At 42.0% G+C, this 20,551-nt stretch overlaps 2 protein-coding genes across 3 annotated transcripts in view; one reads left to right on the forward strand and one right to left on the reverse strand.

Moving 5' to 3' along the window:
- Positions 1-1,085: 1,085 nt before the first annotated feature.
- Positions 1,086-14,442, reverse strand: CCT4 (chaperonin containing TCP1 subunit 4). Its single transcript, XM_081906286.1, has 14 exons — positions 14,190-14,442; positions 12,070-12,122; positions 11,105-11,194; positions 9,548-9,656; positions 8,345-8,487; positions 7,167-7,288; positions 6,945-7,077; positions 6,189-6,328; positions 5,582-5,678; positions 5,067-5,177; positions 3,114-3,244; positions 2,786-3,020; positions 1,796-1,909; positions 1,086-1,244 (listed from the first exon to the last, which is right to left on the reverse strand). The coding sequence occupies exons 1-14, from the start codon at positions 14,320-14,322 to the stop codon at positions 1,230-1,232; spliced, it is 1,626 nt and encodes a 541-aa protein (XP_081762412.1). The 5' UTR covers positions 14,323-14,442; the 3' UTR covers positions 1,086-1,229.
- Positions 14,443-17,039: 2,597 nt separating this feature from the next.
- Positions 17,040-20,551, forward strand: part of COMMD1 (copper metabolism domain containing 1) — a 61,295-nt gene continuing 57,783 nt past the window's right edge. Inside the window, exon 1 of one of the 2 annotated variants that reach the window (XM_081906635.1) lies at positions 17,040-17,289. In XM_081906635.1, coding sequence (XP_081762761.1) covers positions 17,098-17,289 — 192 coding nt within the window. In that variant the 5' untranslated portion in view covers positions 17,040-17,097. The remainder of the gene's footprint in view (positions 17,290-20,551) is intronic. The other variant, XM_081906634.1, reaches the window with a different exon arrangement.

The raw sequence follows: 20,551 nt of genomic DNA on the forward strand, positions 1-20,551 counted from the left end.
GCCCTTGAAGTGACTTAGCTAACCCTGTCTGCTTTACTGAAAAGTAGCAATTGCATTGATAATGGATAATACTGCAAGAGACCTTTCAGAAAATATGCACCTCAGCTTGTTGTACAGGTACGTATGGTTTAATAGCGGTCCTCTGAACCCAATGGCAGCACCGAATTAACGCATGTGCATTCTGCTCTATTGATTTGTATGCAGAAGTCCCAAATAAAACAGGAATTTGGGTATTTCTCTAGTTTTCTTTCTATCCCTGCACATTGCACTAATGTGCAATCATGTACACGCTTGGGAGTAAGCTTAATTATACTCTAAGTGGTTTACTTCTGAACAGATGTGTAACAGATTTCATTAAGAATATAAAAGCTGTTTTTATTCATTCAGATTATGACGTTTATATCCCACCTTTCCTAGCTCAACATGGTTTACATGGTTCTTCCCCTCCAACTCTGCAAGGTCAATTAGGCTGAAAGAGTGACTGGCCCAACGCCATCCAGCAAGTTTCATGGCAGAGTGGCAATGCTGATCTCACACACCCAACACTCTAACCACCAAATTACACTGGCTTTTTTCCCATGGTGACAGCAAGTCTAGGCAGACTCGCTCAGGACAAAGTGTAGAGACAATTGTATTAGTTGTAGGTTCTGTTGTTACAAAGTCTTGAGGCACCTTAGAAGACTGACCTAGATTTATGGTACAAGAGCTCATGTCACTAGCAGCATGAACTGATGTAACTTCTGACACCATTCGTTTTAGGCGTTTAATTAAAGCTGAAATGAAAACATGTCATCTCAGCTGAAGCAAAGATGTGGAATTACAGACAGACGAGAAACACAAATTACTTCCATCCTTATCCAGAAAGCCCTTTGGCTTATCTTCTGTTAAGTTTGACTTTGAGTGTGAAGCTACCATGGCTTACTACCTAGCATAACTATAAACATTTTTAAGTGACTGATCAGTTGAAATCAAGAGTGGCAACTTTGGTTTCTGTGGCAATACTGGTTTCAACTCTAACAATACCAATTGTTGTAAACTGCTGGGGGCGCGCTTTCATTAGCTATAAAGACAATGTAAACAAGATATGCCTTGAGAATTTAAGGTTTTATTAATTTAAGTTGACAAGTATACATGAAATGTAACTGGGAGTTATGCAATGTCCAATGAAGGAACTGCATTCCAAACTTGCGACACTGTGCTGAGCTGCACTGTCTGTCTCTTTAGTCATCTCATCGAGTATTCACCTGCAAAGAGAAACAGAATGGTATGGAATGATTCTTTTAACCATTACCTTCAAATGTCTCTGCATCACCAACATTGTTTTGTATCATTGTTTGTATCCAGTATTAATCTACACTTTCACTAAGCTGTTTGTCTCTTTAAATTTGAACAGCGACTTTCATCATTTAGTTACAAATGCAGCATGTTAACTTGCAGATTCACATTATGATATAATAGGAATTGTCATTTAACATTTGCTGGTCCCAGCGCCTGCCAACCTAGCAGTTCGAAAGCACCTCCTGGTGCAAGTAGATAAATAGGGACCGCTTACCAGCGGGAAGGTAAACGGCGTTTCCGTGTGCGGCTCTGGCTCGCCAGAGCAGCGATGTCACGCTGGCCACGTGACCCGGAAGTGTCTCCGGACAGTGCTGGCCCCTGGCCTCTTAAGTGAGATGGGCGCACAACCCCAGAGTCTGTCAAGACTGGCCCGTACGGGCAGGGGTACCTTTACCTTTACCTTTAACTGCTATGAAATATCCATTTGCAGGAATGTTAGCCTTTAAGTGTAACTTACCACATCATCAATCTTAAGAATACTGCGGACTGTTTCTGTCGCTAGGGTCAGAGCACTGATGGAAACCAACAGAGGCTGGACCACCAATTCTTCCAGGATATTGGAAATTCCACCCTACAAATTAAGAATGGAAACCTCAGTTGATAAACAAATTACCAGCATAAATTACATGAAATTAGGTATCTCAACATTTTCATTCTGGAGAAATGCACTGCTGCCTCATCAGGTGGCCAATCAACTCACTTAACCATATTCACATCCAAGTTTACAAGTGTTTTTGAGCATGCTGTACATGATCTTATCTTGTAGGAAAGAACAAATATTATTGTGCAGTAAGTATATGAGGCACTGATGGCATGCAGCCAAGGAATATATTTAATTATACTAATTCTAGTTGAAGTAGCCTTAAAATAATCAAATATTTTATAGCACTATGTTAATATTTACCATTTTTAATAAAACCGCAATAAGCTGTGCAATCAAGTTATATATATAATTATTTTTGTAACACCAGTAAAATGTCATAATAATAATAATAATAATAATAATAATAATAATAATAATAATAATAAAAGACTTCTCAGTTGTTACTATTCAACCAGCCAAACCACCCCAACCACCAGTCAGCATTTTGTGGTCACTAATCAAGTTCAATCTTAATCAGGCTGTTCCTAGGGAGCCCCCCCCCCCCGATTTATTTTTTTTGCCTTTAAATATATCCTGTACCTCAGCGATCCACAAAACCTTTTGATATCTCTCTGTTCTTTACAGATGGTACCATTTTGGCTACATGTAAAATTACACTAACAGGCAGAATACCAGAAATAAAGAAAACAAATACATGATATTTTGACTGTTCCTTTGAGTTATGCATAATGCACTGAGCAGCATACAATGAACTACATAATAAACTTCAATATAAAAAACAAAATTCTATGGAATAATATACAATAATATGTGTTTCTTTTGTCTCACCACTTTGCACCTTACCTTTCTGACATTAATTCCTGCAGTTCTCTCTCCTTGTGCATGTCTGTTTCTCAACTCAGTCACAGTAGAAATAGGATTAAGGCCTGCATTTTCAGCCAGGGTGGATGGAATTATTTCCAAGGCCTCTCCATAAGCACGTACACAATAAGACTCCATGCCACTCAAGGTGCGAGAATACTCATCCAAGCGTAAGGCCAACTCTATTTCTGGTGCTCCACCACCTGCAATCAGGGCTCTGAAATTAGAATTTTGCAGTTTGAAAATGTTAACAAAAGGCATTTGTAAAGTTGAATGGTGACTTTACTGGTCTATAAATCTTGTATGTTACCTTTTCTTTACCAAACAGCGTATGACACACAAAGCATCGTGAATTGAACGTTCAGCTTCTTCAATTACTAATTTGTTGGAGCCACGGACCACAATTGTTACCGTTTTCCCAGGGCTAGCACAACCTGTAATCTGCAGGGCAAAAACAGTGTCACTACAATATTTAGAGAATTAGAAGCACTGCTCCTATGGACCCCCCGCCCAAAGAGAGTCAATAAAGCACTCCCAAAGGCCATTCTAGATCTGATTGAGCAGAAAGAATTGACTCCAACATCCGGACAATCCCAATGGAGATGAATAAAGTTCTTGATCAGGTGGAAAGAAGATGACAACCATGCATGTCCATCAAACCACCTAAAATAGTGTGATGCCTGCTTGGGGCTGCTCTTCACATTGTTGGAAGCTTCAACCGGTGAGAAATGTAGCAGTCTACTCCCTCATAGGGCTGTATCAGCATATTACCCCAGTGTTCCATTAATGGTCTGCTGTAGAGGCTAACTATGTTATAAGTGGCTTGGCCCATCACAAATTAGAGATGACTATCTTCCCTGAGTCCTGCTACAATCTCCTGGTACCAATAAAGGGTGGACTATCTTTTTGCCAGGTGAAGATGAGAGCCTCAATGAGCCATTTTCACAGTAGTCCAAAAGTTATGAAAATACCCCACAGTAAAAGCTTCAGTGTAATTTATTTTGGGAAGGAGCACTATTATAGAGGGATCATTAACTCAAAGGTGGTGAGGTTTCATTCTGTATGGTAGGTTGCGCTTCACACACATTACTATTAGTGTTACTAGTAGTATACAAAGCCCTTAATACAGTCGTACCTCAGAAGTTGATCAGAATCCATTCCGGAAGTCCGTTCTAATTCCAAATAGTTCAGAAACCAAGGCACGGCTTCTGATTGGCTGCAGGAAGGTTCTGCAGCCAATCGGAAGTTGCGGAACACACATTGGACGTTTGGGTTCCAAAGAACGTTTGCAAACCGGAATAATCACTTCCAGGTTTGCGGCATTCAGGAACCATAAAATTCGACTCACAAGGCGTTCCGACTTCTGAGGTACAACTGTAACTTGGGACCAGTTTACCTACAAGATTGCCTTACCAAACATGTGCCCACTTGACAACTTCAATCGGTGGAACTGGCACCACTACAGGTGCCACATAACGGCCCTTCCACATTTGTAATACCTGAATAGTTTAGTGTGGAACTCCCTGCCTATTTATATCAAACAATAGATACACTTTCACTGTACAGTTGTACCTTGGAAGTCGAACGAAATCCGTTCCGGAAGTCCGTTCGACTTCCAAAACGCTCGAAAACCAAATCACGGCTTCTGATTGGCTGCAGGAAGCCGCGGAAGCCCTGTTGGACATTTGGGTTCCAAAAAAAGTTCGCAAACAGGAACAATCACTTCTGTGTTTGCAGCGTTCAGGAGCCAAAACATCAGAGTTCCAGGGTGCTCGAGATCCAAGGTACAACTGTATTTGTTTTGGGCTCTGTTAAAGACATTCCTGTTTATACAAGCCTAACCAAATGCTTGGTAATGATATGAATTGTAATCTAGTTTTTTAACTTTTTGTATGTTTTAATGCAAGTGGTCCAACACACAGCCCAGGGGCCATCTGCCACCCGTGAGGCCTTTCTGGCGGTTCCCTGCAACATTTGACCCCCTCTCCATCCCACTTTCCCAAAGGTGGGTAAGCAAGGCGCTGGGCTTTGGGAAGGAGGCAGGAGGGCTCTGACACGGACCTAGACCTAGAGTATGAAAAGTTGGGCCTCGCTGTTCTAATGTATTGTATTTTTTAAAATCCTGATTTTATGGTTTTATCTTTTTGTAAACTGTTTTAAGTTTTTTTACAATCAAGCGATGTATACATTTTATGAAAATGACATGAAAATTACTTCCTCAAGTGTCATAAAGAAGCATGCTAAATAGCTAAGTTCTGCTTACCTTTACTAGCTTTCCAGATCCATTTAAATTGACCTCTTCTGCCAGTTCAGCAGATCCCAGCATATCCCCAGTAAACTGATCAATATGAGCAACTGGCTTAGTTCCAATGGTCTTTTCAAAAATAAATCAACACAGGGACCAAAGATTAAAAAGGTATGATATAGTTCAATATGCTATACTTTATACTCAAGCTGCAATCCTATATGCACTTACCCGGGAAGAAGTCCCATTAAATTTGGTGGGACTTACTTCCGACCACTCATGAATAAGCTTAAGTAAGACAGTTTACAGCTGCATCTTTATAAGCAAGATGACACATTAATATTTCCTTGAGAAGAAGTGAGACTAATAGAGCCTACTAATTCTTTCACGTATTGTTTCCTCCCACAGCCTACATACAAAGTGTGTAACAAATTCCAAAGCAGCGCCAATCAGTACTATGACCAATTTCAATTACTTTTTGAATCAAATATTCACCTACAGCAGAACTACCGTAGTTAACAGCTCCTCCTTACCTTACATATAAACTCAATATCTTCTCTTTCAATATCTTTAATCACCATTATCTTCATTTTGTTCAAGAAATGTAGTGCTAGATCACTTAGAGCATCCCTGAAATCAACACAATGAATGAGCTAGAAAATCAACCAGACTCACAGCAGCATTATTAGTGATGGGCAAGCTACTCTGATCAGACTCAGAATTTCCCAAGACTCAGAACATTACTTTATGTTTCCTGGGCCCAACTAGCTGTCATTATTTATCCTGGGCCCACCTGGATGTCATTAAGTGCATCATTGGTTTGGAGCTTTTCCTAAATCTCTCCAAAAGTCCTACAAGCCCTCTCCCTCTCTACTTCCCACTTTACTCAAATTGAGTCACCTAACATAATAGGTTGTTGGACTAAACATTCAACCACCTGTGTGTGGGTGAAATCTGACAGTTGGTCAGAGCCTCAAATGTGGCTGAATGTCTGGTCCACTGGCCAGATTCAGTTGCCCGCCCCTGGTTTAAGGAATACGTTTCAGAGCAAGTCTCTTAAACTTTATCACACTGTGAACAATTGTAATCCCGAATATCATTCATTCTTCGACAGCAAGCACATTACTGGAATAAACATACCGCAGAATAGATTTCTGAATGAGCAGCACATTGCATCCTGTCTTCTTAATTTGCTTAACTAAATTGAGAATGTAAGCTCTCTCTTCACGCAAGACTCTGTCCATTTGAGTGTAGTCAGAAACAACAATTTGGTTATCCATCTAACAGGAGAAGAAGTATAATAAAGCTTAACTAAGCATCTAAATCAGAGATAGACATTGTGATACAACTCCCAAAATTCCTTACTATTGGCCATGCTGCCTGGGACTGATGGCAATTGGAACCAGCATGCTGGCTACTTTTAATCAAAATTTCCATATGTAGTATAGTATAACTCACTGTCTACAATCAAAGCATTCAGTTGCAAGCTAAGCAGTTGCAAGCTTAAGCTTAGTTTACAGAAGAATATGCCACTAATGACTATTTCTTTTATGCTAATACGTCTTTTTCAGGCTTAAACTGAAGAGATATAGGCAGTTCAGTAGTGGGCCAATAGTTCCTGCTGATTCTTAACAGGAAACCTTAACAAAGATTTTGACTGTTAAAAACAAGAGTGCTTAATATCGGATATGCTGTTGGACCACATAAAATCTATGTAAACAACCAATCATACAAGTCAGCCCACCCCTATTTTAAGCTTTTGACATGTAATTCTATTCAGAAAGTAAAATAAAATAATGTACTGTTAGCATACTTAGAATTTTTAAGAAGCTGCAATCAATGTGTAAAGATAGCTCATAATGATGCAGACATAACAAATTAAACAAAGCAACTTACATCTGTCTTCGGAGCTGACAAGCAGAATTGAATGAGACCTATCTTAGCTTTTTCAACTCTGGTTATACCACCATTGGACACTTTCTGGGTGAGGACCAGCCCTTCAACCAATTCACAGTCATCAATTGTTCCTCTAAAAAGAAGTATTGAAAGAGTAAACTAGCACAATAATAATTTAAAATAAATAGGTTACAGAATTTGTATTTTGAGATTACTACTTACCCAAGCTTTTTAACAATTTTGATGTCTCTAAGATCCACACTGCTAGCTGTATTTGGATCTATCACCTTCATCACAGCTTCCACACTCATTGGAGAAAGCAAACTAGAATACTGTGATACAACCTGCAGGGATTTAGTGAAGACCCACATTTTACTTGGGGGGTTTTCATTGGTTTTGCACATTTCCATAAGAACTTCCACCAACAGATCTGAATTTCAATCTACCTAACAGTTACATTAAATTAAACAAACTGAGATCAACAGTTTATATTGTTTCTTTGTAGGTAGGACTCATAACAGTAAGTAGTTGGCATGTTGTTTTCTCAATTTTTCTTTTCTTATTTAAGGCAGAACCAGAGAGCAGTATGGAGGTTGCAATTCTCATTCTGAATCTCTAAGTAAATCTCTGACTCAGCAATACAATTTTAGTGGTGAAGTTAAAGAGCAGCAGGGCAAGATCTAAGGGGAAAGAATACGCAGTTGCAAAGGCTCTTTTCTGGCCAGCATAGCTGGAATTTTCACTATTAAAAGGAAACATTGCAAGTAAATAATGATGCCACACACATTCAAAGGATCCTGCAGAGGGAACACCTCTCTTTAAATGCTAGCAAGCAGGATCAGAACACCACCATAAAACATTCCTCTCAAGAAATGCCTGACAATTCTAAGTAATTGAAGCATTCCTAATATTACTGTAAAAGGTAAAGGTAAAGGTACCCCTGCCCGCACGGGCCAGTCTTGACAGACTCTAGGGTTGTGCGCCCATCTCACTCTATAGGCCGGGAGCCAGCGCTGTCCACAGACACTTCCGGGTCACGTGGCCAGCGTGACAAGCTGCATCTGGCGAGCCAGCGCAGCACACGGAACGCCGTTTACCTTCCTGCTGGTAAGCGGTCCCTATTTATCTACTTGCACCCGGGGGTGCTTTTGAACTGCTAGGTTGGCAGGCGCTGGGACCGAGCGACGGGAGCACACCCCACCGCGGGGATTCGAACCGCCGACCCTGCGATCGGCAAGTCCTAGGCGCTGAGGTTTTACCCACAGCGCCACCCGCGTCCAATATTACTGTAAGGAGGGTCCAAACTTTGGTCCCACTTATTAGTTAATACAGTTGCATGCAATTTTTATTTAAAGCATGAGCTAGACATGCTGTAACCACATATGTCACAAGATACCCACCTTTGAGTTCAGTGCAGTAGCTGCATTGTTAAGTAGGGTTTCTCTGTCACTCAGCTCAACAGGCTGCCCCATGCTGGTCAAGATCTCAGTACCTTTATCCAATGCCTTCTGGAATGACTCAGAAATGATTGTGGGATGAATTCCTAGAAAACAGTGTGATTTAAGTTTATTCAACAACACTTAAAAACAAGTCATTGGGGGTGAGGTTTCCAGTTAAATCAGCATATAAAATATGCTTTGCAATATTGAACATTAATATAGCTCACATACACTTAATCCTGAATAGTAAACTGGTTGACAAATGAACTCTAGCAATAGAATTCCAAACTTTCTATTGCCTTGACTAAAAGAAAACACTAATCATCCATTTTAGCTGAAACCCACCCCCATTATTTTAGAGAAAACACAATGCATGAAACAACACTTTAGGCCCATCATAAAAATGATTGTTTCTTTTTCTGATTAAGATCAAATTCCTTCCAAAAAAAAAAAAAACCCCAAACCCTAATAAAATTATAATAAAGTTTTCTGGAATATTTTCCTTCGTCATATCGTGATCTATCTTCATCATCATTATTTTTACTAACCTTCAAAAACTTTGTATCACTGAACATATACACAAAAATCCATTCGGGGGAGATATGTTACAATTACCACAAGTACATAATAGTGCCAATACATAAATTTAGATACATCCAATAGTCATATCATGTCAGGAGTAGGACTGGGCAATATTTGATTTTCAACATGCTGATATATCAGCAGCTAAACATTGTGATACACTGATATATCACAATGTCAGAAATAAGGATGGAGCCATGTAGAGGCACTGGCTGGCTTCACCCCCCCCCCCACACACACACTGTGATTTTTACATGGCGCGCACACACACGATGATTCACAATATATTGCCAGGTCAAAAGCTGTGAAACTGATATCATGATATGGACTTCAAACTGGCTTTGGATGATATATCAACGTATCCAAAAAATAGTAAGTCCAAAATAGACAACCACCTTCCCCCTTCCCTCCCACAGACTCACTAGTACTCATACTTTGGGAAAAGAAAACATGTATGCTTTACTTAGGACTACACAGGTGTTTATATATTCAGTTTTCTCTTTCAATTTCATCCTTTTGAGTCTCCATTTATTTCATATGCCAAAATTACCTGTGTATTTTTTTTAAAAAAGTGAAACCTACCTTTCTGAAGGAGTCTGGAACAAGCATCTAACAGAGCTCCGGCAATGACAACAACAGAAGTAGTGCCATCCCCTGCTTCAATATCTTGCGCTTTGGATAACTCCACCAGCTGTGTGTTGCCAAATGTTAAAAAATTATTATTATTTGCCCTGAATTGCAAGAACAAAAAATAATATTCTGTGATTAACAGTATACTGAATATGCTGCAAAACCTCACTGCAGTAACTCTGGGGAAGTATTAATCCAGTTGAGATCAGTGCTGCTCCCAAACACAGCAGATCTAGCTTACCACATTTTGAGGAAATAACTTCAATACATATTAGCATCTAATGAAATCTCTCAACCAGTGCTACAAACTGAGATATGAAAGCTAGGAGCTAAACGGCACCATAAAACTAAGTTATGGGTGCAACAACGGAATGTCTAGGCGCTGTTTTTATAATAAGAATACGAAGCTGAACTGCAGCTAAAATATTGTCCTCATTTTCCACATGGTCTAGTCCTTCCCCTGCGTACACCCTAATATTCTTAAGAGGGTCTCTTCTACGGTCTTCAGAAAGTAGCTGGAAGTGGGGCGGCAGAAAAAGGTCCTCCTTTCCTTCCACTCTGCAGTTTTAATCTGAAATCTTAGGCGCAGTACTGCCCCAGAGCTCAGAAACTGCTCGCGCTAATGAAATTCCCTGTCTTAGAATGCACCTAGAACAATGGGAGTTTTCAACACCACTCTCAACCCTATGTTAGACTATTAAGCCCAGAACATAAGATTACCTAACAACACCACGAAGGAATGTTTTTAAATATTGGTTATGGGTGATATCCAATGTCATACTCAAAGTAGACACAACTGGGTTTGATTTAGCTGTCACTAATCAATTATACGCTCTTCTTGCCAAGGGGCACTCTGGTCAAATACTGTAATAATTTAATTCATGCCACTCAGCCTGAAAATCCATTGTAACAATCTGTCACAATGAACATTAAATTTTAACTAGAATGTTCTGGCAACGGCCATTTGTCCATTGTTACTTGGAATGGTACACCAATAACCCTAATTCAGGTTAAAAAACAACAACAACAAAATGTTCATTAGGTTTATGTGGACCATAAGCATTTTACAATTACAGTAGTGGTTTTCTGTGGCACTTTTGCCAGTTGTTGTTTTTTCGGGAGGGGCTGTGTAATGTCCCAGATTCCGCAAAAGGATCAACATTATGTGTACTGAATCATTGTAACAGTCCTGTATATTTCTTTTTTGGACAGATGCCGTCAGAAGAGCTCCACATGAGCTATTCTGCACAAAATTTGGATTTGGATTTGATATCCCGCCTTTCACTCCCTTTAAGGAGTCTCAAAGCAGCTAACATTCTCCTTTCCCTTCCTCCCCCACAACACTCTGTGAGGTGAATGGGGCTGAGAGACTTCTAGGCCCGATGTTGTTTTCTACACACAACTAAACAACAAACAACTAAACAACAGCTAAAAATTTGGAGGATTGTATGTGCGTGATTTGATGTCACCTTGGGGACTGACAGGAAATTTAATTTAAATATTACTTGCCATTTTGGCTGCAGGGTGAAGGACCTGCATCTGCTTCAGAATTGTTGCACCATCATTTGTGATTGTTACATCTCCTTTGCCATCTTGGATCTGAAAAAACACAAGTGCATCAACTCAAGAAAGAGAAAAATGAAACCTAGAGTGCATGGTAGGCTGCCTGTTTTTGAAAGGCACGATGTTCCAGATTACTACGCTAAAAGCCTTGGCTTATACCAGCAGTGCCATCTAGCAGCAGATTGAGGAGGCTGCCTTATGCTACATGCACACAAGGCATGCTTGTGATGTTACATGTGCAACATGCGACGTTCGCTTATGACGTCTTGAGAAAGCCAGGCGCTGCTGGGCACCCTGTGGTCAGGAGGCCAGGCACCGCACCAGAGCACCCTGTACATTGGGGTGGCTGGGCCCCCTCCCTGAAAATATTGAGGGGGCCCAAAAATTCTCAGCCTCTAGAGCCGGCACCTCTGGCTTCTGCGGAAGCTAAATGAATGTGTGAAAACTGGGACAGTGAGGAGGGCTTCTCCATATAATCACAGTGATCTGGTCTGTTTATAAAAGCAAAGCTGGTTCATCAAGTGTGACAGATACATGCTCTTCAACATCTAAGCACATCTATCTTGGAGCCCTGATTAGGCTATCACTCCCCAAACATGCGCCCTCCCTTTGCACTATTCAAAAGCCTGAAGCATCTTGCCACTCAACAACCCACTTCATTTGCATTCTCAGCACAATCTCTTTATGTTTGTCTGCCTGTATAGTTAGTGCTAACCAAAATAATCCATTCCACTCAACATGGAACCTGCTCCATGACAATTTAATCATAAAGTCTTTTCCCCACACAACTGAAAGTTTACGAACAATAAATAACTTCACAGCACCTTAGAAAATGGATTACATAGAATTCATAAGCACCATTAAAAAATTTGCTACATGCACAGTATGATAGGCATACACTCAAGACGTACCATTTTATCCATTCCCTTTGGTCCAAGGCTTGTCCTAACCGCATCTGCGACCGCTACAATAAAAGTGAAAATGTAATTTTTATTTTCCAGCAGACATTGGAATGAACCAGGCAGCAACCACACATGGCAGATCCCTGAAGCTCTGATGTTCATCTAATTATTCTAAGTTGGTTTGGCTGGCTGCACAGGAAAGCCTAGCCATGGACACCACTAACTGATGGGATGGAGCTAGTAGAAATGCTACCCCATGCATTCCTTGGGCTCTGATCCCATTACAAATCTATCCATGTCTGGAGCCAAACTCAGCCTAGACTTGGAAGGTGATGTAGGATGGGACTGAAAGCACCACCACCTATGGGAATTTCCCTTCTTTCTGGGGACAAGAGGAGCTGTTCCCTGCAGCACTAAAAATGTATTTGCTGACATCCTGAGGCATGTCAGATTCCCAAAAAACCTTATGGTGACCCCTACATTTGTTTTCTTCACTTATGTTTAGGTGCCTTTTGAAGTCTTCCAGGTGTCAACAGGCCTTTCCAGGTATGCATGCGTATTTTATGCGATTGGCCAGATCTTTATGACTTTGTGATTGGTGAATTCTTTACAACTTTTTCTGCTTTTAGTCTTCTTACATTTATCCTGATTTTATGTTTGTTGTACACCCGCTTAGATGTTTTCAATACAAGTTAACCCTGTCATCTCCAGCCCAATACGTGAAGGTACCATGGTGTCCATGAAAGCCTTCCTCTGTCCTCTAGCTGTTACTATCTTACAGGAATGCCTTTCATAAAAGGTAAAGCTTATTTCGGATCACTGTAATTCTATATTAGTATTTGGGGGGCCCACAGTCCACCAATATGTTCAATTAGATTTACTTTGCTCTGATAACCAAGATACATACCTCCAATTTATTCATGATTGTTACAGCATTATCTATGTACATGGCACATGCAGTCTCAAACAGTAAGGGAGCAAGGGCCTGATTTCTGAGTAGGTATGCACATGAATGAGCAACACAGAAAGTGTCCCGTCCCCCAATAGCTTTTATTCAGCAAGCTGTGTTTGCACTATTAGTACTGTTTCATCTTTGGAGCTCTTCCGGCTTTGCAGAAGAGATGCCCCCTTTCCTTTCCTCTTACACAGCAAAAGATTGACTTCAGCAATATTCAGCATGGTTACTACCTTTGTGCTGATCCTAACACCATAACTTAGCAGTTCTCAAACTTTCCTCTGGGTCACACTTTTTAGAATAAATTTGCCACATCAAGTTTTTTCTTGATAAGAAATGCATTGGAAAACTAAAAGACACAACTGCTATCGGTGCTTGATTTATAACATAGGACACAACCCCTTTATAATAGGAACATGGGACATCCAGAAAGTATGAAACAATGCAGAACATGAATCATTCCCAAAATACTGATCTGGTTGGCAACTGTAAGAATAGGATGCTAGATTAGATGGGCTACTGATCCAGCGAGGCTCTTATTATTATTGTTGTTGTTGTTGCTGTTAATAATAATAATAATAATAATAATAATAATAATTAATTAATTAATTAAATGTATATAACACCTTTCATCCAAAGTTTCACAGCACAATATTTAATCACTATGTACAAGTAGTACATTTGTAGCTAAAAAATAATGACTTACATCACAATGTACTTCTGCATAATCACTGTCTAGCATGCTTGGTTATTATCCTACTACTGCTATCATTATTATTAAATTTGTATACCGCCTTGCCTCCTAAAATCTCAGGGCGGCTCCCAGCACAAAAATGCAGAATACAAAGCACATAATAAAAGCAAGAAGAAAAACGAAACAAAGCAATAGCCCGCTATGTTCTGTTCCCAAGCACGTTCAATGGATTCTGCACAGCGCCGATACCACACGCGGCGCCACCTGCGAAGGAGGGAAGGGGAGCCGCCGCCCGGCCCGCGAACGTGCCAAGAGGCCCCTTTCCCCGAGGGGTGGAGGGGCGACGAGGGGCGCGGCCTATGAACCCCCCCCCCACCGCCTATCAGGAGACAATGGCGCCTTCCGCTCCCTCTTCTCCCGCCCCCCCCCCGCGCGGCCTGGGGCCAAGGGGCGCTTCCCCGGCCTGGGCCGCGACATTACCTTTCCCCGCCGAGATGTTGCTGAAGCGGATCTGGGTGGGCTTGTCCCTGTCCTGGTAGGAGCCGCGGTTCCCGCCGGAGCTGCGGCTCCCCGCGCCCACCAGGCCGCCCTTCGTGCCCGCATTCTCCGGCATGACTGACCCCGGATGCCCCTCTGGAGACCCCGATGGAGATGGATTGCGCTGCCTCCCCCCCGCCCGCCAAGCTCCGGCGCCAGCCGCAACCGATGCTCCCTCGCCGGCACGAAAGTTCCAGAAGGCGCCGGGGAAGAAAAGGGCCTTTCCCGCAGTCGCCGAGGATGACGTCATTCACAAAGGCTGTCCATCGCAAATGCCTTTCCTCCGCACAAAAAATAAATTACTATTTTTTAAAATGGTTTGCTGTGGTATAACTCTGGAGAAGAGAAGCAGGAGCACGTAAGAACAGACACCTGAAAGAAGCCAAAAACATTTACAAACGAGGACGAATAGGAACTGGCGAGTGCGATAGGCACCTACAGGCAGTGCTGTTCTGAATTCTGATCTCAGAGTGCAAAATGTAATATCGTTTATTTATTCATCAACTTTTTCCCCTTCTAACAGTCTGACAAAGACTCTGCTGTTCCAGAAGGCTTTTAATTATTGCTCTCTTGGTTTTATTTTAGTGAGGCTACCTCTGTTACTGATGTTTATTTGGTGTTCATTTGTTGTAATTTTTTAATTTTTATTATTTTATTTATATGTCACCTGTAACTCCCAGGAGCTCAAGGTGACATAAGCAGTTTTATTTTCCCAACAACCCATTGAGGTAGGTTAAGCTGAGAGACAGCAACTGGCCCATGGTTACCCAGTGATCTTCCTGGTTGAACAGGGATTTCAACCCTTATCTCCCAGATCCAACCACTACTCCACATTTTTATAATGGATCTGTTGTTCTTTATCACTTTGAACTCACTTTGTGAAAAAGGTAGATATGAGTGTTTTAAATAAAACAAATACTGATTTTGCCACCCTGTGATCCTCAGCTGAAGGGCAGTACATAAATTTAATCAAATAAATATATATAAAGCTTCACAATGCATGAGACTACAGGTTCCTGACCCCAATGAATTTACAATCTGTAGACTTACTACTTTTACAACATAGCATATGAAACTGTCCTTAGATAAAGTAGTTAAGGTCAAACTCTGCAGATTGGAGCAGGTTGACACAAATACGAGATAAGACTTTGTCAAATGCAGATTTACCTGAACATATGCCCCACTGAAATTGATGGGATTTCTGGGTAAACATTCACAGGACTGGGCTGTTAAAATTCCAACTAATCATCCAAGGGCAGACAAAACATTTCGAAAGCAGCATTTGTTACCAATAAAACATTTTCTCTAGGTAGTTTTGGCAGGCGACAACGCATTGTTCCACTGTTTCATGCTAGTACACACTGTTGACTGGTCATGGGACAAAAAGGCAAGTTACTACCATAATGCAACAAGAGCAGCATGTGACCCGACCTGATTTGCTAATACACTGAATAATAGACTAGATATATAAATTAAATGTGACAAGAGAGAGCACCAGTATTTTCAGTGATAATAACAACAACATATCAGTGAAAAGGAGGCAATTTCCTTTAAATATGGATCCACAGAGATATTTCAACAATGTAGAATTCATGTTAAGTTTACATGGTTACAATGAGTTGTCTTTTCCTTACAAACATACATTGAATGGAAATAGATGTGAGTTAGTAGCACACCTTTTTTCACAGTTATAAAGAATGTTGCCTATGTCTCTTCATCCATGAGTCAATAAGAGCAGCTCAAAAGGAAATGTGCTCTCTACTGTATTTTTCAGATAGGGGGATCAATAAAATATGCCCTCTCCAGCGAAGGCCAGTTTAAGAGGGTTGCCTCATCTGGTCTTATAGGAAGGCCAGCTCAGCACCTAGCGAGAAAGTTATTGTAACCAGTGCTTTTTTCTGGGGGGACGCAGGGGTATGCATACCCCTAAATATTTTGTGAATCTAAGTTTGGCCTCACTGAGGGGCAGTATTTCAATGAATAGGAAAATAAGAGTACAGTGGACACTCAGGTTACTTAACTCTCTGGATAGGTAATACGTATTTTTCCAGGTTTCACCACTTGCACATGTGCAGAAGCACTCTATCGCGCTGTGTGCATGCACAGAAGTGGCGCCTCTTGTTACAGATTTTTCAGGGTGTGCACAGACCCCCAGAATGAATTAAATCCATATCCAGAGTGTCCACTGTACCCCTAAATATTTTTTTTAACGAAAAAAGCATTGATTGTAGCACGATTAAATAGGATCACAGTTACAATGTGCAAAAATGAGGAAGAGAGGAAGGAGTTGAGCGCATGGGCTTCTTTGCTAAGGATGGAAATTGCGTTTCCCATGTGACCCTAGAAAGCGTCACAAAGCCTTTCTCCTGCTACTTGTGGCCTTTTGCACATTACACCGCAGCCCTCCCCCGTCCCATGCACTGCGCGGCTGGTTGGCTTAAATAACGTCCTGTGTTGAAGCAACTTCCAGACATGCATTAAAAGGCCATTGTGTGTAGATGGAGGTTTCACCGACGACGCCCCACTGCCATGTCAATGGGAAACCTGCGTTGAAGAGAACGCCTTTACTTCAGTGCTTTTTATTTATTTCATAAAATGAATGCAGCGCTTGATTTTAAAAAGAAAAAAACACTCTTAAAAAAAAAACCCTGCAAGCTCAAACGTGAAAAAACAATAATGTTTCCGATGTTAACTAACAACGTGGTTTATTATTGTTGTCCTGTCGCCATTGTTCTTACTACGGCGACCAGCAGGGGTCGCCACCGAGCTGGGTAGGATCCCCTTGGTTTGTCCCCGCCCGGCCGCCGTCGGAACCAATCTTCCTGGCTGCGGCCTAGTCCCCTCGGGAAAGATGGCGGCGGCAGCGGACCGTCCTCCCGCGGAGGCCGCCAAGCCCTTGCTGGGGCTGCTGAACGGCATCGCCCAGGCCACGTACTATGGCAACGCGGAGATCACGGAGGAGCTGCTGCGGGACCAGCTCTACCCGGAAACGGCGCCGCAGGAATTCCGAGCCTTGCTGGCCAAGACGACGGGCGTCGTCAAGGTAACGGGGGCGGGGCTGGCGGGCCAGGTAGAGCGGCCGGGCAGCCAATGAAGCGGCGCGTTGGGGGAGTCGGGGCGGGCGGAAGGCGGGGCGGCGCAGTGGAGCAGCCAATAGCTTCGATAGAGGATTAGACGAATCAGGCCGTGTGGCCTAGTGGTTAGAGCGTCAGACCAGGACCTGGGCGATCTGGGTTCAAATCCGGGGGGGGGGGATGACCGTGGTCCAGTAGCTCACTCTCAGCCTAACCTTCCTCACAGGGTTTGTTATGTACTGAGTTGAATAGGATCCAGAATGCAGCAGTCTGATTGGTCCTAGAACAATAGGATCCAGAATGCAGCAGTCTGGTTGGTCCTAGAACAATAGGATCCAGAATGAAGCAGTCTGATTGGTCCTAGAACAATAGGATCCAGAATGCAGCAGTCTGATTGGTCGTAGAACAATAGGATTCAGAATGAAGCAGTCTGATTGGTCCTAGAACAATAGGATCCAGAATGCAGCAGTCTGATTGGTCCTAGAACAATAGGATTCAGAATGCAGCAGTCTGATTGGTCCGCAGGAGCTACTCAATCCAGCCCCAGGTGGAAGGGAATCCGCAACCTACAGGTGAATCCCGGAATTAGCCAGTCACGTGGGGCCCATTGTGTAAATAATGTATACAAAATTTGCTTACTCGCTAGCTAACCTTTTCCAATGCAAATTACTTTTAATTCATCTCTCCCCCCCAACCCCCCCCCCCCACATCACTGTTGGGGAGGCAGGACAATTGTTTAAGATAATTTATTTTCATAAGTGTGCTTCAGGCTATGTGAAGGATGCAACTAGGACATTTACCTCTGATGGGTGACTGTAATTCATTGTTAAATATGTTGCGTGTGAGATTTTACATTCTCTGCTGACATTGCCCAATGGTAGGAACCTTCTGATTTCTTCCCATTTATGTAATTTATTTCAGTTTACATGTCTGCATACATTATATTTTCTGTAGCATTTTCTGTTTATTGTTTGTTACCTGTCTGTCCCTCTGGATGTTTCCAGTTTAATATGTGGCAATAATTTTTCCTTGGGTCTGGGTCTTCTCCGCCTCCCCACAAATACATGTTGCTCACTTAATCCTTTTCATTTTGTGTGCCTTCTTTGAGTCTTGCCTTCGTTAACACCACCTCCCATGACTTAGCAGTGTGTGGGCAAATAGAGTTTCTGCAGTGACGTGCCTTACAGAAAATGAATAAAATATAATGATGCTGGGAAAAGTTCTGTGGTGGAGGAATGTATTGGAGCAAAAAGATTTAGTACTCTTGCAAGAAGAATTAGTAATACTGCATTTTAGGCCTGCAGAACACCTTTTTGGAATCATTTTCAAATGAACATAGCAAAAGACCCACCAAGTTCAGCACTCTGCTCTCACGGCGGCTGGTCAAAGGCCGCAGGGAAGCCCCCAAGCAGAGCATCAGCTGAGATCTGTAGCAACTGGTATTTCAGAGGCATTCCCTTTTATGAGGGTACTGCATTTGCTCACATAGTGATCTGATTTGCAGGTCACATTAAACCCTAATTAAATTAAATGTGGTTTAATGTGAATGGGCAGCATGCTGGCGCTTGCCGCTCCGAGGGCCACGCTTCTCCTCTACCACGCCAGTGAAGAAACTCGCTAGAATCTGCCTTGTTACTGCCTGTAAAGCTGGGCTCACGGTTTGTTTCCCCCAAACAAATGAGGAGTGGTAAGCCAAGGAAAAAAAACTTTGGCTTCTGCTTGCATTGTGTTTGGAGACAAACAAACCACGAGCCTAGGCTTGAATGTACTGACAAGCCAGACTCTGGCTTGTTTCCTCTCCAAGAGGGCAAAGTGAAGTGTGGACTTTGGAGTGGCATGCTGCCTATTTGCATTAAGCCTTACATTAAACCATAGTTCATTTTAATTATGGTGTCGAGTGACATGCAAACCCCACCAGTATTGGCAATTGCATTCTCTTTCCACTTTAGATGCTGGCCATCTCATTGACCAGTCTGTTTACCATAGAAATTGGAATTGGAATAGTTGGTTGTCAAGCCGTAATGTCTCCTGTATTTCAGACTGAAACTTCACATTCATCCGCAAAAACTATGGATGTATAGTCTAGCCTTGAAAGTTGAAATTATTCCACTTGTTATCCAAAGTACTGTACACCATCCTTCTTACTGAAATAATTTAAGCAGAGGCTACTTCACTTTCTGCCTCTAGGTGGCAATACAATATCAGCTTCAATTCAAATATACTGGTAGGTGGGTCATAGTTAAATTCAGTATTTAAAATTCATGAATATGTATTGTTTCTTAGAACATACAAAATATATTATGCTGACTTCTTCAGCATTTTGTTATTCAACTCTGGTTGAATAATAAGCAAGTTGCATAATTAATATGGAATCGTACTTAAACTATAACCGTTATGCAATATCATTGTATATTTTATTAAAGCTTTTTTAGCCTGCCTTTTGATGATGAGAACTGCAAGGCGGGCTACAATGAAACAAAGTTAATTGTTGAAAACAACTGTTTTTAACAGATTAAAACCATAGAGTTCGTGCAGTGCTGAAAGCCCACAGAAATAATAAGGGGGGTTCAATCTGTAAATGTGATAGGCAAAGCACCCAGTGGCCATCATTCAGGAGGGCATTCCACAATCTGGATGCTGAAACTGAGAGGGCTCTATCCCTTGTGCCCACTTCTGACTTGGATGGTGGGAGGTAGAATAGAGTCTCAAGGCAGGCAGGCTCCTCTGGGTGGAGGCAGTCCTTCAGATAGCTAAATCATAGAACTGCAGAGTTGGAAGGAACCCTGAGAGTCATCTAGTCCAACCTCCTGCAAGGCAGGAATCTCAGCTAAAGCATCCAGGACATATGACCATCCACCCTCTGCTTAATGATCCATCCATCCTCCAAGGAAGAGAGTTCACAACCTTCTGAGGGAGTACGTTCCACAGTCGAACAGTGTTTGCCGTCAGAAAGTTCTTCCTGGTATTTAGTCAGAATCTCCTTTCTTGTAACTTGAAACCATTGGGTTTGGTTTCATTGGTTTGAGTCCTACCCTCTGGAGTAGGAGGAAACAAGCTTGCTCCATCTTCCATGTGACAGCCCTTAAGCTGTTTGAAGATGGCTATCATATCTCATCTCAGTCTCCTCTTTTCCAGGCTAAACATACCCACCTCCCTCAACCGTTCCTCATAAGGCTTGGTTTCCAGACCCTTGATCATCTTGGTTGCCCTCCTCTGCACATGTTCCAGCTT

This window comes from Podarcis melisellensis (genome assembly GCF_964234715.1).
Source record: "Podarcis melisellensis genome assembly, chromosome: 3".
Taxonomy (NCBI): Eukaryota; Metazoa; Chordata; class Lepidosauria; order Squamata; family Lacertidae; genus Podarcis; species Podarcis melisellensis.

Coding starts and splice junctions, on each gene's coding strand:
- CCT4 (XM_081906286.1), bottom strand. CDS start 14,322: ATGCCGGAGAATGCGGGCACGAAGGGCGGCCTGGTGGGCGCGGGGAGC. Junction 11,195..12,069: donor CAAAGGGAATGGATAAAATG/GTACGTCTTGAG, acceptor GTGTTTTTTCAG/ATCCAAGATGGCAAAGGAGA. Junction 9,657..11,104: donor TTCACCCTGCAGCCAAAATG/GCAAGTAATATT, acceptor GGCAACACACAG/CTGGTGGAGTTATCCAAAGC.